This window comes from Mauremys reevesii, linkage group 22 (assembly GCF_016161935.1).
Source record: "Mauremys reevesii isolate NIE-2019 linkage group 22, ASM1616193v1, whole genome shotgun sequence".
NCBI classification, from domain to species: Eukaryota; Metazoa; Chordata; order Testudines; family Geoemydidae; genus Mauremys; species Mauremys reevesii.
This window is the reverse complement of record NC_052644.1, coordinates 21,033,572-21,046,637: the sequence shown is the minus strand read 5'-3', so window position 1 is coordinate 21,046,637 and position 13,066 is coordinate 21,033,572. Positions and strand designations below refer to the sequence as shown.

The following is a 13,066-nucleotide window of genomic DNA, read 5'->3' as shown; positions in this document are numbered from 1 at the left end:
CTTGATGGGTGTTGATGAGCCATTAACAGTGTCTGGCTGGTCCTTTGTTGCAGTTGAGAGGTTGGCTGTGGGCGTCTCCCAACCTCACAACGTATTTCAGTAGCACACCCAGCAATGCTTCAGAACATCCCACACAACGACAGCACATACAATGCATCGGGACATGAATGTTCAAGAGATCAAGGCTTTTAAAAATGATGCCTCCCAAGGCAACTTTGTACCCAACCGATCATAATTCTATCGTAGTGGTGAATACTGGAGCTCCTCAGTGCTACTTTGAGATACAGATTGTCACCCTGTGGTATCACCCTGGCGTGACCAGGGCCTGGAAAAGAGATGTATAACTTTTGAGGAAGAGGCTGTGAACTTCCTTTCCCTTGCAGAGGCGGCTGTTTGTGGTGTCCCTGTGCCCACAGGGTGGGGTGACTTGTTTACTTTCACCTTCGCCATCTTTTCCTTATTTCTTTATGAGTTGCTGTTTAATACATTGTACGTGCTCTGAACTCTATGTACTGATCAGTGGGTCAGGGAAGCAGCCGGCACAAAGAGAGTGCCCCGGAGTGGGGACACCCTCGCCCCTGTCCTAAGTGACCACGACAAGACTGGGGGTCGAGCCCCCAGGGATCCGGGGCCCAGCCTGGCCAGGGTTACGAGGACTCTGCCGCACGGGAGGCAGGAAGGGGAGCCCTCGGGGTCAGGAAGGCCTCTGGATAAAGGAAGTGGAAGCGATGACTCAGATCCTTTCACTAGCGAATCCCACCGGGGCGGGTGTAAGCCAGGAAAGTTCCCCACAATAGCGGGACCCTTCCCCCACTTACACTAGGAGCTGGGTCAGTGGCCGCCCTGCCCGTCCGTCCAGAGAGTGAAATGAACCGGTTCCTCCCCCCACAGCCCGGCTGGTCTGGACACAAGCGGCTCTGCTCCGGTGACTCCCGAAGGAGCGAGACTTGGAGCCGGGCTGACTGCGGCTGTTGGCCGCGGTCGCTCAGCTCCCATTTCAATAGACAGGCCGGGTGTGATTCCTTGTCTGGGGGTGTAACCCGAAAGCTTTGCCTGTGAGCGGCTGCTGCTGGGGGTTTGCCCAGGAGCCGAGTAGAACCAGGGGCTCGGTTTGAAACGAGCCCCGGCCCCCGGCCTGTGTAACGCTGGCGAGGGAGAGAGTTTCCAACCCCCTGAGGGCTCTGGGCCTGTGAGACTCTCTGCAAAGAGCAGCCAAGACTGGAGTTTGGGGGGACAGGCCGAGGGTGGGGCGGGGGGGGATAGAGGGGAGATGGGCTGAGATCAGGGAGCGAGTGGAGACAGAAAGGGGGCGGGTGTTGGAGGGGAGATGGGAGAGCGCAGTGTGGGGTTGGGGGGACAGGGATGAGGGGGAGATGGGCGGAGGTTCGTGCAGGGAGCGGGGGTTGAGGGGGGACAGGACGGCGGCAGAGAGGACGGGGATTTGAGGGGAGAAGGGATGTCTATATAAACAAGCCTGTGGCACGTCCCTCTCTAGGGGCCTGGCCACATAACCACTGACAGTGTCTCCTCCAGCTCGGGGCAGGGTCTCTGCGGGTGTGAAGAAGAACTTCCTTTTTTTTTGTTTTAAACCTGCTGCCCATTAATTTCATTTGGTGGCTCCTAGTGCTTGTGTTATGGGAACAAGTAAATCACTTTTCCTTATTCACTTTCTCCACATCACTCCTGAATTTAAAGACCTCTATCATATTCCCCCTTATTCTCCTCTTTTCCAAGCTGAAAAGTCCTAGTCTCTTTAATCTCTCCTCATATAGGACCCGCTCCTAACCCCTAATCATTTTAGTTGCCCTCTCTGAACCTTTTCTAGTGCTAGAATATCTTTTTTTGAGATGAGGGGGCCACATCTGTACGCAGTATTTAAGATGTGGGCGTACCATGGATTTATATAAGGACAATAAGATATTCTCCATCTTATTCTCTATCCCCTTTTTAATGATGCCTAACATCCTGTTTGCTTTTTTGACCGCCTCTGCACACTGCATCGTGGACGTCTTCAGAGAACTGTCCACGATGACTCCAAGATCTTTTTCCTGACTCGTTGTAGCTAAATTAGCCCCCATCATGTTGTATGTATAGTTGGGGTTATTTTTTCCAATGTACATTACCTTACATTTAGCCACATTAAATTTCATTTGCCATTTTGTTGCCCAATCACTTAGTTTTGTGAGATCTTTTTGAAGTTCTTCACAGTCTGCTTTGGTCTTAACTATCTTGAGCAGTTTAGTATCATCTGCAAACTTTGCCACCTCCCTGTTTACCCCTTTCTCCAGATCATTTATGAATAAGTTGAATAGGATTGGTTCTAGGACTGACCCTTGGGGAACACCACTAGTTACCCCTCTCCATTCTGAGAATTTACCATTAATTCCTACCCTTTGTTCCCTGTCTTTTAACCAATTCTCAATCCATGAAAGGACCTTCCCTTTTATCCCATGACAACTTAATTTACGTAAGAGCCTTTGGTGAGGGACCTTGTCAAAGGCTTTTTGGAAATCTAAGTACACTATGTCCATTGGATCCCCCTTGTCCACATGTTTGTTGACCTCTTCAAAGAATTCCAATAGATTAGTAAGACATAATTTCCCTTTACAGAAACCATGTTGACTTTTGCCCAACAATTTATGATCTTCTATGTGTCTGACAATTTTATTCTTTACTATTCTTTCAACTAATTTACCCAGTACTAACGTTAGACTTACTGGTCTTTAATTGCTGGGATCAATTCTGGGGTTCCCTCCATTTCCCCAGCCAGCTCCAAACTGAAACCCCGTCCAGCTGTCTCACACCCCCTCCTCCTGGTTCCTCCTCCAGCCTTTATCCAGTTTCCCGGGCAGAAGGTGTCACCTGGCCCCAACCCCCCATCCTGGGCTCTCATGTTACGTGCTCAGGTATCTTTCCTCAAGGAAAGTCTCCCATTGCACACACAGTCCCAGTAAAACTCACCTGCAACATTCCCAGGTCAATACTCCCCACTCCCTGCTGCATCACAGTGACCTTTCCCGAGTCCCCACAGAGACATAGAGAAGCTCGGAGCTGCCTGATGCGTGGCCAGGCTGAGGGGCCCAGGGTTTCCTGGGTTTTGCAGGTACTTCTGCTTGCTTTGGCTGTTCTAGATTTCGCCTGCAGATTAGAGACAATGTGTGATGAACACGGGAAGAGATGACAGATCGTCGACTTCCTGTAACTGGAGGCACCAGCTGAGTTCCTCATTTGGTGCTCAGTGGAGCTGGGCACCGGGGTCTTGGTGGTAGTGCTGAGGGGCCCCTCATCATGGCATCTGCTCTCACCGTCCTCCTCGGTGAGTATCGAATAAAGTCAGGGCGTGTGCCATGGGGAAAAGGGATCTGAGACCAGGGCGTGTGCCCATGGGGGGTGGGATCTGAGACCAGGGCATGTGCCCATGGGGGGTGGGATATGAGACCAGGGCTTGTGTCCATGGGGGGTGGGATATGAGACCAGGCCGTGTGCCCATGGGGAGTGTGGGGGTGGCAGAATCTGAGTCCAGGGCGTGTGTCCATGCAGGGAAACTGACACCAGGGCATGTGCCCATGGTTTGGGGGTGGGTGTCTGAGACTAGGGTGTAGGATCCAGTTGCCCTGGGATCTGGTTATTAACAAGCCGTCTACTCTCCAGGCTGCTGGCTGGCCGGGCACAGCGGGGTGTGGGGAGGTGAGTATCAGTTTGTGGGGAGGACGATAACATCAAGGACGGGGGAGGGGATGCATGGGGTGGGGAAAAGAGGAACTGAGCCCTGAACCTCCCCCAAACTCAACCCAAACTCCCCTGTGAGCTCAGACTCGTCCTGGCCCCGCTAGAGAATAACTAGGAGCCGAATCAGGCTTGTGGGGTCTGATGAAGGAGACGGGAACCGTCCCCTCGTTTGTCCTCTTCCACCCCCCACCCCCCAGCTGTGAGGATCGGGGTTGGGGGCAGCAGGTGGATTTATTTCGGCTCATACAAATGCTAACAGGGCCCCCCTGTGGGCTCTAGATCCCCTCGGGGAACCGAAACGTTCACGGTTAGTGCAGCCATGGGGGAAACCCCCCCAGATCCTCCCCTGCCCCCAGATCCAGCCCCAACAGCTCCCTCCCCTGCACTCACAGTTCCTCCTCCGCCCCCCTTCCCAAGGCCTGGGGAACGGTGGGTCTTGTGAGATTCCTGCCAGTCACAGACTCTAGTTCCAACCCCGGGGCGGGGGGCAGAACTGCAGGGGGTAGGGTGACCAGACAGCAGACGGGAACTGTCCCCTTGTTCAATGTCCTCTCCCACTCCCCACCCCTGGCTGTGAGGATTGGGGTTGGGGGCGGCATGTGGATTTATTTCTGTCATGGACTCACAGATCGTGCCCACTCTTGGCCCCGTGCGGTCTGTGGGGGGTGCCCCTTTCAGAGCGACAGCCCTTCTCGGGGGGTCCTCTCTCTCTGGGGGTCAGGCCCCTCCACCTCCCGGAGCTGCACCTCTCTGAGCCTTAGCGCCCCTGTCTCTCAGCCCACGCGCTCTGGACCCCCCGGGTCTCCTCACCCCCGAAGGGGATAATGCCACCCTGCTTTCTAGCCCGGAGCGACTCTCAGCCAGCATAAAACAGGAGGGTTTATTGAGAGTTGAACACAGCACAGGAAACTCTCAGGGCCTCAGGCCTGGCCTCCCTCAGCACAGAACATCCCAGTTTCCCCTGCAGCCAGGTGGGCTCTGCCTGCACCCCCTCTCCAGCCCAGAGCTTCCCTGCTTCCCAGCTGGGCATCTGATATCACCAGCCCCAGGCCTCCTCTGTCCATTGTCTTCTCTCCAGGTAAACAGGGTCGTAAACAGGAAGGCCGGGGCCTCCTCTCCTCTCAGCCCTCCTCTGGCCCCTCTGGCTGGAACCGGCTGGTCAGGTCACTGGGGTCCTCTCTCTGCAGCCCATTGTCCTCCCACTGGCCAGAACCAGCTGTGACTCCTGAGCTGGGCCTCCGGGTCACCAGGTCACCAGTCACTGGGGTCTCCATACTCCAGGCCATCGGCCGGGGTCTCGAGTCTCTCTCCGGTCTTCTTTAACAACAAACTCCCTCCCCCCTCACCTCCTTAAACCAGTAACACCCAAGGACACTGAGTCCCACCCCCTGTCCATGCAACCCACTGGAAACCACAGAAAACCCCAAGAAACCCCCCCACTCTAGATCCCCTCTGGGAACCGAAACATTCACGGTCTGTGCAGCCATGGGGGAAAACCCCCCAGATCCTCCCCTGCCCCCAGATCCACCCCCAACAGCTCCCTCCCCTGCACTCAGAGGCTCCCCACCAAGGCCTGGGGAACGGTGGGTCTTGTGAGTTTTCTGCCAGTGACAGACTCTATTTCCAACCGTGGGACGGGGGGCAGAGCTGCATCGGGCCCATGACTCAGGCTCCCTGGCTGGCCTCAGGCTGGGGGTGGTGGTTGCAGGTGATCTCTCATGCAGCCGGGCCCTGAGCTACGTCTGGGTGAACCCCCTGCCCCCGAGCCCCATGGGCAGGCAGTGCCAACCCTGGTAGGGGACAGACTCCTAGAGAGGCCGAATGACGGATGGACTGAATTGGGACGGTGGGGCGGCGGTATGGGGGAGCGGGATGCACCGATGGGACGCTCAGAGCCAGGCTTTGCCCTGATCACTGGGCCCAGCAGAGGGGACCCCTGGCCAGGGAGAGGGGATGGAGTCACTTGGGGGTTCCCCAGCCAGAGGGAGCAGCAGCCCCTGGAGATTTGGGGCAGAGGAAGGCCGGGGGCTGGGGCTGCTCTGGCCTAGCACAGGGCTGTGGTCACCCGGGCTGGCAAACGTAGCTGGAGCTGCTCAGCATCGCACGGCTGGAACTGGAGTCGGTTGGCTGGCTGGGGCTGACCGGTGACTGGGGCTGTGCCGGGGGTCCTCTGGCAACGGGGGTGGGAGGCTGTCGTGGGGTTCTGGCTAACTGGGGTCTCTCCGGCTGGGGGAGGGGGTGGCGAGGGGCACTTGGGGCTCCTGCCACTAGAAGTGGGGCCTTGTGCAGTGTGTGTGGGTGGGGGAGGGGGGGGCTGCAGGGCCAGCCTCCCGGAAAGGGGGGTCCACCCACCGCCCATGGGGGATGGAGTCACTGGGGGGAGCAGCAGCCACTGGAGATTGAGGGAGGGGGGATCCCTGTCCCCGGGGGAGCTGCGGAGCAGGGGGCCTTTCCCAGGGGGATGCTCCCCATCTCGGGGGACACCCAGAGAGATAGGAGCCCAGGGGCTGCTCAGCCGGCCCCTCCCCACTCCCCTGGAAACCCAGTACTCAGTCGGGAGCTGTTCTGGGGAGGTGCCGGTGCCTGGGTCGTCGTGTCGGCCCCTCCCCGCCCGGGATCTGCGTCTCACGGCCTGTCTGCTTCCCACTGCAGAGCCCAGCTACCCCAAACCCACCATCTCTGGGATCCCCAGAGAGGGGGTTTCCTTGGGGGGATCCGTGAGCATCTGGTGTAAGGGGCAGAACCAGTTCATGCAGTTCGTGCTGTATAAAGATGGACGCCATCTCCAAAGTGTGGATGCAAACTCACAGACTCTGTTTCTCATCAACATCGTGAGCCGGGAGCAAGGCGGGAACTACAGCTGTTCCTATCTCAGCAAATCGGAGCCGTTCACAATGTCAGACCCCAGTGACCCCGTGGAGCTGGTGGTGAGAGGTGAGAGGCCCAGCTCGGCGTCCCCGTTCTCAGCCCCTCCCCCAGCCAGACCCTCACGGGGAATCGGTGCCAATGGGACACTCAGAGCCAGGCTCTGGCCTGAGCCCTGACCCCGCAGAGAGGCCGGCCGGCTGGGGAGCGGGGACGGAGTCACTGTGGGGTTCCCCAGCCAGAGGGGAGCAGCAGCCCTGGAGGCTACTTTAACGCTGTCCCCAGTTTGTATGAACCATGAGTTGCTATTTAATCCTGTGATCCCATCCCCTCTGTTCTCCAGCGACCGCCCCAGGCAGTGCCCTGGCTGGGGCTGAATGAGGCAGGGGATGCAGGAGAATCAGTGGTTTGGTGGACACGGCGCTGGAGGAAAGTGAATCTGTCTGTGCCTCAGTTTCCCGCTCTGTAGAATGGGAGGCTGTGAAGGAGCGATTCTGGCGGGACCCAACTGAGAGTGCCAAATCAGGACCAATTGCTTAAACTGGGCAGTCACAGCCCTAGGCTGGGGTTTTTCCACCTCTAAGGCAAACCAAACCAGCCAGACAAAAAGGACTTTGGTCTCACCCCACTGGCTAACCACAAGTCACACAAGCAATTTCCTTAGACTCTCCAGTCTCCCAGCATCACCACCAGTGCACTCGTCCTGGGGATGAATGGTTATGAAAACCAACACCCCAATAAAAGAAAAAGGTTCCCTCGATCCCAAAGGACCAAGCCCCAGACCCAGGTCAATATACACATCAGATCTTACCCACAAATCACGCTGTTGCCAATCCTTTAGAATCTAAAATCTAAAGGTTTATTTACAAAGGGAAAAAGGTAGAGATGAGAGGTAGAATTGGTTAAATGGAATCAATTACATACAGTAATGGCAAAGTTCTTAGTTCAGGCTTGCAGCAGTGCTGGAGTAAACTGCAGGTTCAAATTGAGTCTCTGGAGAACATCCCCCGCTGGGATGGGTCGGTCAGTCAGTCCCTTTGTGCAGAGCTTCAGTTTGTGGCAAAGTCCCTCCAGAGGTATGAAGCAGGATTGAAGACAAGATGGAGATGATGCATCAGCCTTATATAGGCTTTTCCAGGTGTAAGAATCTCTTTGTTCTTAGGCCTGGTCTACACTAGGACTTTAATTCGAATTTATCAGCGTTAATTCGAACTAACCGCTCAACCGTCCACACCAGGAAGCCATTTAATTCGAACTAGAGGGCTCTTTAGTTCGAATTTGGTACTCCACCCCGGCAGGTGGAGTAACGCTAAATTCGCACTTGCTAGCTCGAATTAGGCTTGGTGTGGATGCTAATCGAACTTAGCAGCTCCGGGAGCTATCCCACAGTGCACCACTCTGTTGACGCTCTGGACAGCAGTCCGAGCTTGGATTCTCTGGCCAGCCACACAGGAAATGACCCGCGAAAATTTGAATTCATTTTCCTGTCTGGGTGGTTTGAATCTGACGTTCTGGTTGCACATCGGGGCGAGCTCCGCAGCACCTGCAACGATGCAGAGCTCTCCAGCAGAGGAGTCCGGGCAATCCCAGAATAGAAAGAGGTCCCCAGCATGGACTGACCGGGAAGTCCAGGATCTGATCGCTGTGTGGGGCGAGGAGTCTGTGCTCGGAGCTGCGCTCCAACAAGCGGAACGCGAAGACCTTCGAGAAGGTCTCTAAAGCCATGAAAGACAAAGGATACAGCCGGGATGCGATGCAGTGCCGCGTGAAAGTGAAGGACCTAAGACAAGGGTATCAAAAAGTCAGAGCGGCAAACGGACGCTCCGGAGCCCAGCCCCAGACATGCCGCTTCTACGAGGCACTGCATGCCATTCTAGGTGGGTCTGCCACCAGTGCCCCACCAGTGACGGTGGACTCCGAGGACGGAATAGTGTACCGGGACAGTTCCCCCTCCCTGTTCGCCGATGGGGAAGATGAGGAAGGGTCTTTAGAGGACGGCGCAGGCGACATCGAACCCACTCCCGCTTTCCCTGACAGCCAGGATCTCTTCATCACCCTCACAGAGATCCCCTACCAACCGTCCCCGCCCGTTAACCCGGACTCGGAATCAGGGGAAGGATCAGGCGGTAAGTGCTACAAACAGGGAAACATTTATTTTTTTAAGAAACAGGGATATATATAAAAAATAGAAATACTATATAAAAAATTTTAAATATGAAACTAAACAAACAGCAGGTCTACACACATAGGAATGGAGCAATAGTCCTCTGGGGATAGTTCAAAAAAGCTCTCAGAGAGCAGCTGGAAAAGCCTCAGCAAGAGGTTTCTTGGGAGAGGTGCTTTATTGGGTGCTCCGTTGAAGCACACTCTTCCGCGCCATGCCATCCTCAGGTACAGGGGGACCATCGCCTCTACGAGCATGGCAGCGTAGGGTCCTGGTCTGTGCAGGGCTTCTGTTAACATCCGCTCTCTCTGTGTGCGCCTGACACGCCTCAGGATGATGTCGTTGTGGAAGTGCTGCATCTAATTAGTGGAATTAGTGTACTGTTACTATTGTGCATGGTAGACTTTTACTTTGCATAAGAATGACCCTCGCTTAACAGAGTTTTACTTTGCATAAGAATGACCCTCGCTTAACAGAGTTTTACTTTGCATAAGAATGACCCTCGCTTAACAGCCACGTGTTGCAGGCCTCAGAGGAAAAGCATACAGGGGTCTTTCCCGTTCACTGGCGGGAGATGCCGCATAACGCTCATCTTTTCTGCTTTGCACATTGCCTCCAGCAGGAGAGCACAGCTAAGCACTAACTGATAAGCACTCTGTACTGTAAGGCTTACCAGGACTTTGTGCAAGAGGATGCAGCTGTCTCTCCTCGCTTGTGCGCTATCCAGTGCAATCGCGCCGCCAATGAGAGCGTATTCCGAAATCTCGGACTAGTTCCGAGATCTCCTGAGACTTGGTTCCCTGTTTGGTCTTCTTAACTGAAAATGACTAGACTGTGTTTACTGTTGGCAAACATGTATTTGTTCAAGGAAATCACCTACTTTTTCGCATCACACAGCTTCGGCTCCTTCCCGGACTGCCCCGCCATCCCCCTCGCAGAGGCTGGCTCAGATTAGACGCCGAAAGAAAAAGACAAGGGACGACATGTTCCAGGAACTGATGGCCAGCTCCAGAGCGGAGGCGGCAGAGCAGAGACAGTCGAGGGAGAGCCTGTGTCAGCAGCATCGCACACACCTGGAACGGGAGGATAGGTGGCGGCAGGAAGACCAGCAGGCGACTCAAACGCTGCTTGGTCTAATGAGGGAGCAAACGGAGACGCTCCGGCGCCTTGTAGATGTTCTGCAAGACCGCAGTCAGGAGGAGAGAGCCCCCCTGCAGTGCATCTGCAACCGCCCTCCAACGCCAAGAAGTCCTGTCCCCCCCTCACCCAAAGTGACAAGACGGAGGGGCGGTAGGGGCCGTGAGAACTGTCCCTGCACCGCAGCACACCGATAATGTTCGAGACAACTGTCGCGCTGTAAATTTGTACAAGCTCTTTCCTTACAGCATCAACCAGTCCCAACTCCAAGTTCAACCCCCCCCACTGTGTATTACATTATTAAAAGCGGTTTGGTGTTACTGACTGTTTCCGTCACGTTTCTGGTGTCAGAAGACTTTCTGTTGTTCTGTGTGTGGGGGGGGGAATTGTAATGTCACTGCATAGCCCACAGTGCCATGCTACAGACTTGGCTGCAGGGTCAACTGCAGGGCACACACAGACTGCAGTCACTAGGCACCAGGGACAGTCTGTGTGGTGTATGCTGCCCCGGGTCTTTCCTTGATGTGTATGCTTGTGCAGGGTCCTGGTGCCTGACATCCCCGAATGTAAAGGCAGGCTTCCCTTCACATGCATTTGGACCGTAGTCACGATCCTCCCCGGTGCCCCGAGCCCCAAAAAGAGACCTCATCCAGGGGCAGATACTCACCCTTCCCCACACCCTCACCCTTCCAACGCCCAAACCCACAGCCGTCATGGTAACCCCTATCCAAGGACGGCACCCTCGCCCCTTCCTGCAAACCCACCCATCAGTGCACACCTTAACCAGCACAGAATGCTTCCATGTTTCAACGAAGAAACAGAAATGCAAAGTCAACGAAAGATTTATTATTAATTACTAAAACATGTCCTTAGTTTTAAAACGTCCTTGGGAAGTGGGGAAAACTTGGTTTATGATCAGGCTCTCTTAAAATCAAGTGGACAGTCACAGGTTACCCTGCTCTGCGAGGAAACTCGCTTTCAAAGCCTCCCTGATGCATATCGCTTCCCGCTGGGATATTCTCTCAGCACGGGTGTCTGGCTGATCGTAAACAGCAGCCAGGCGATTTGCCTCAACCTCCCAAGCGGCCAAAAGGTCTCGCCCTTGCTCTCACAGAGATTGTGGAGCACACAGCAAGCAGCAATAACTACGGGGATATTCTTTCGCTGATGTCCGAGCGAGTCAGTAAGGTCCGCCATCTCCCTTGAGACGTCCGAAAGCACACTCCACCACCATTCTGCACTTGCTCAGCCGGTAGTTGAAGAGTTCCTTTTCAGTGTCCAAGGCGCCTGTATAGGGCTTCATGAGCCAGGGCATTAGCGGGTAGGCCGGGTCCCCGAGGATCACTGTAGGCATCTGCACATCCCCAACCGTTATTTTGTGGTCCGGGAAGAAAGTGCCTGCCTGGAGGCGTCTAAACAGACCAGAGTTCCTGAACACGCGCGTCATGAACCTTACCCGCCCACCCGACGTTGATGTTGGTAAAACGTCCCCTATGGTCCACCACAGCTTGCAGCACCATTGAAAAGTAGCCCTTTCGGTTAATGTACTCGCTGGCCTGGTGGGCTGGTGCCAGGATAGGGATGTGAGTCCCATCTATAGCCCCACCGCAGTTTGGGAATCCCATCGCGCGCGAAGCCATCTATGATGACCTGGACATTTCCGACAGTCACTACCTTTGAGAGCAGTTGCTCAACGATTGCGTGGGCTACTTGAATGACAGCAATCCCCACGGTAGATTTGCCCACGCCAAAGTGGTTCGCTACTGACCGGTAGCTGTCTGGCGTGGCAAGTTTCCAGAGGGCTATGGCCACTCGCTTCTGCACAGTCAGGGCTGCTCGCATCCTTGTGTCCTGGCGCTTCAGGGCAGGGGACAGCAAGTCACACAGTTCAAGGAAAGTGCCCTTACGCATCCTGAAGTTTCGCAGCCACTCTGTGTCATCCCAGACCTGCAGCACTATGCGGTCCCACCAGTCTGTGCTTGTTTCCCGGGCCCAGAATCGCCGTTCCACACCATGAACTTGACCCATTGCCACCATGATCTCCACTGCCCGGCGTACCCTGCTTTGTGAGAGGTCTGCGCCACTCTCCTCACCGTGCTGCCGGAGCCTCCTCGCCCGGTTTCTCAGCATCTGACTGTGGAAGAGGTGGACGATAATGTGCGAGGAGTTGACAACGGCCATAAGTGCAGCGATGATCGCAGCGGGCTCCATGCTCGCAGTGCTGTGGCGTCCGCGCTGTAACCGACCAGAGAAGGGCGCGAACAGATTTCCCGCCGGCGCTTTCAAGGAAGACAGGGAGGGCGGGATTGACGGTTCAATGACGACACATTTTTCCCCCCAGCATGCATTGGGGGGAAATCCCACAATTCAAATGGGCAGCGGGGAGTGCGGGAACTGTGGGATAGGTTCCCACAGTGCACCGCTTCCAAAGTCGAAGCTGGCCCCGTGAATGTGGACTAAGAAGTTCGAATTTGTGTATTTAGTATGGATACACAAATTCGACTTATTAAGGTCGAATCCACAAATTCGACTTAAGTAGATTCGAAATAGTCCTGTAGTGTAGACAAGCCCTTACTGTGGAAAATCCCAGCAAAATGGAGTCTGCAGTAACATGGACAAGTCTCTGCATACTTTGCTGAGTCACAAGGCGTGTCTGCCTTCTCTCCATGGGTCAATTGTGTAGCTGATGGTCCTTAATGGGCCATCAAGCAGGCTAAGCAGAGCTAACACCAGCTTGTCTGGGATGCTTCCCCCAGAAGCACAGCACCAACTTGAAATACAGACAGCATAGAGCCAACATTCATAACTTCAACTAAAAATGATACAGACATACAGACAGCATAATTATAACCAGCAACCCATAACCTGGTCTTAGACACCTTATATGACCCCCTTTACCTAAGATTTGGTGCCACTACAGGACCTTGGTTGCAACCCATGTTCTATATGGTCCCAATTTATATCAATAACGTCACAGAGGCTGACTCCCTTCTTTTGTGCGGCTCAGGGCCTGTGGTGCTGGGCAATGCCGGGCACCAGAGACCAGCCCGTGAGTCGCTCTGTGCTTGGGGGGCTGGATGCAGTGAACGAGGCAGGGGCCACACATGCGTATATGAGGATCCCAAGCACTAGGGAGCCACGGCTCAGTGTCTGTGGGGCTGGGAGCCCAGC

At 55.0% G+C, this 13,066-nt stretch overlaps 1 protein-coding gene across 1 annotated transcript in view; it reads left to right on the top strand.

Moving 5' to 3' along the window:
- The window catches only part of LOC120388473, a 56,866-nt gene that overhangs the window by 27,089 nt on the left and 16,711 nt on the right, over positions 1-13,066 (top strand). The window contains exons 16-17 of the mRNA XM_039510296.1: positions 4,009-4,036; positions 6,382-6,663. Coding sequence (XP_039366230.1) covers positions 4,009-4,036; positions 6,382-6,663 — 310 coding nt within the window. The remainder of the gene's footprint in view (positions 1-4,008; positions 4,037-6,381; positions 6,664-13,066) is intronic.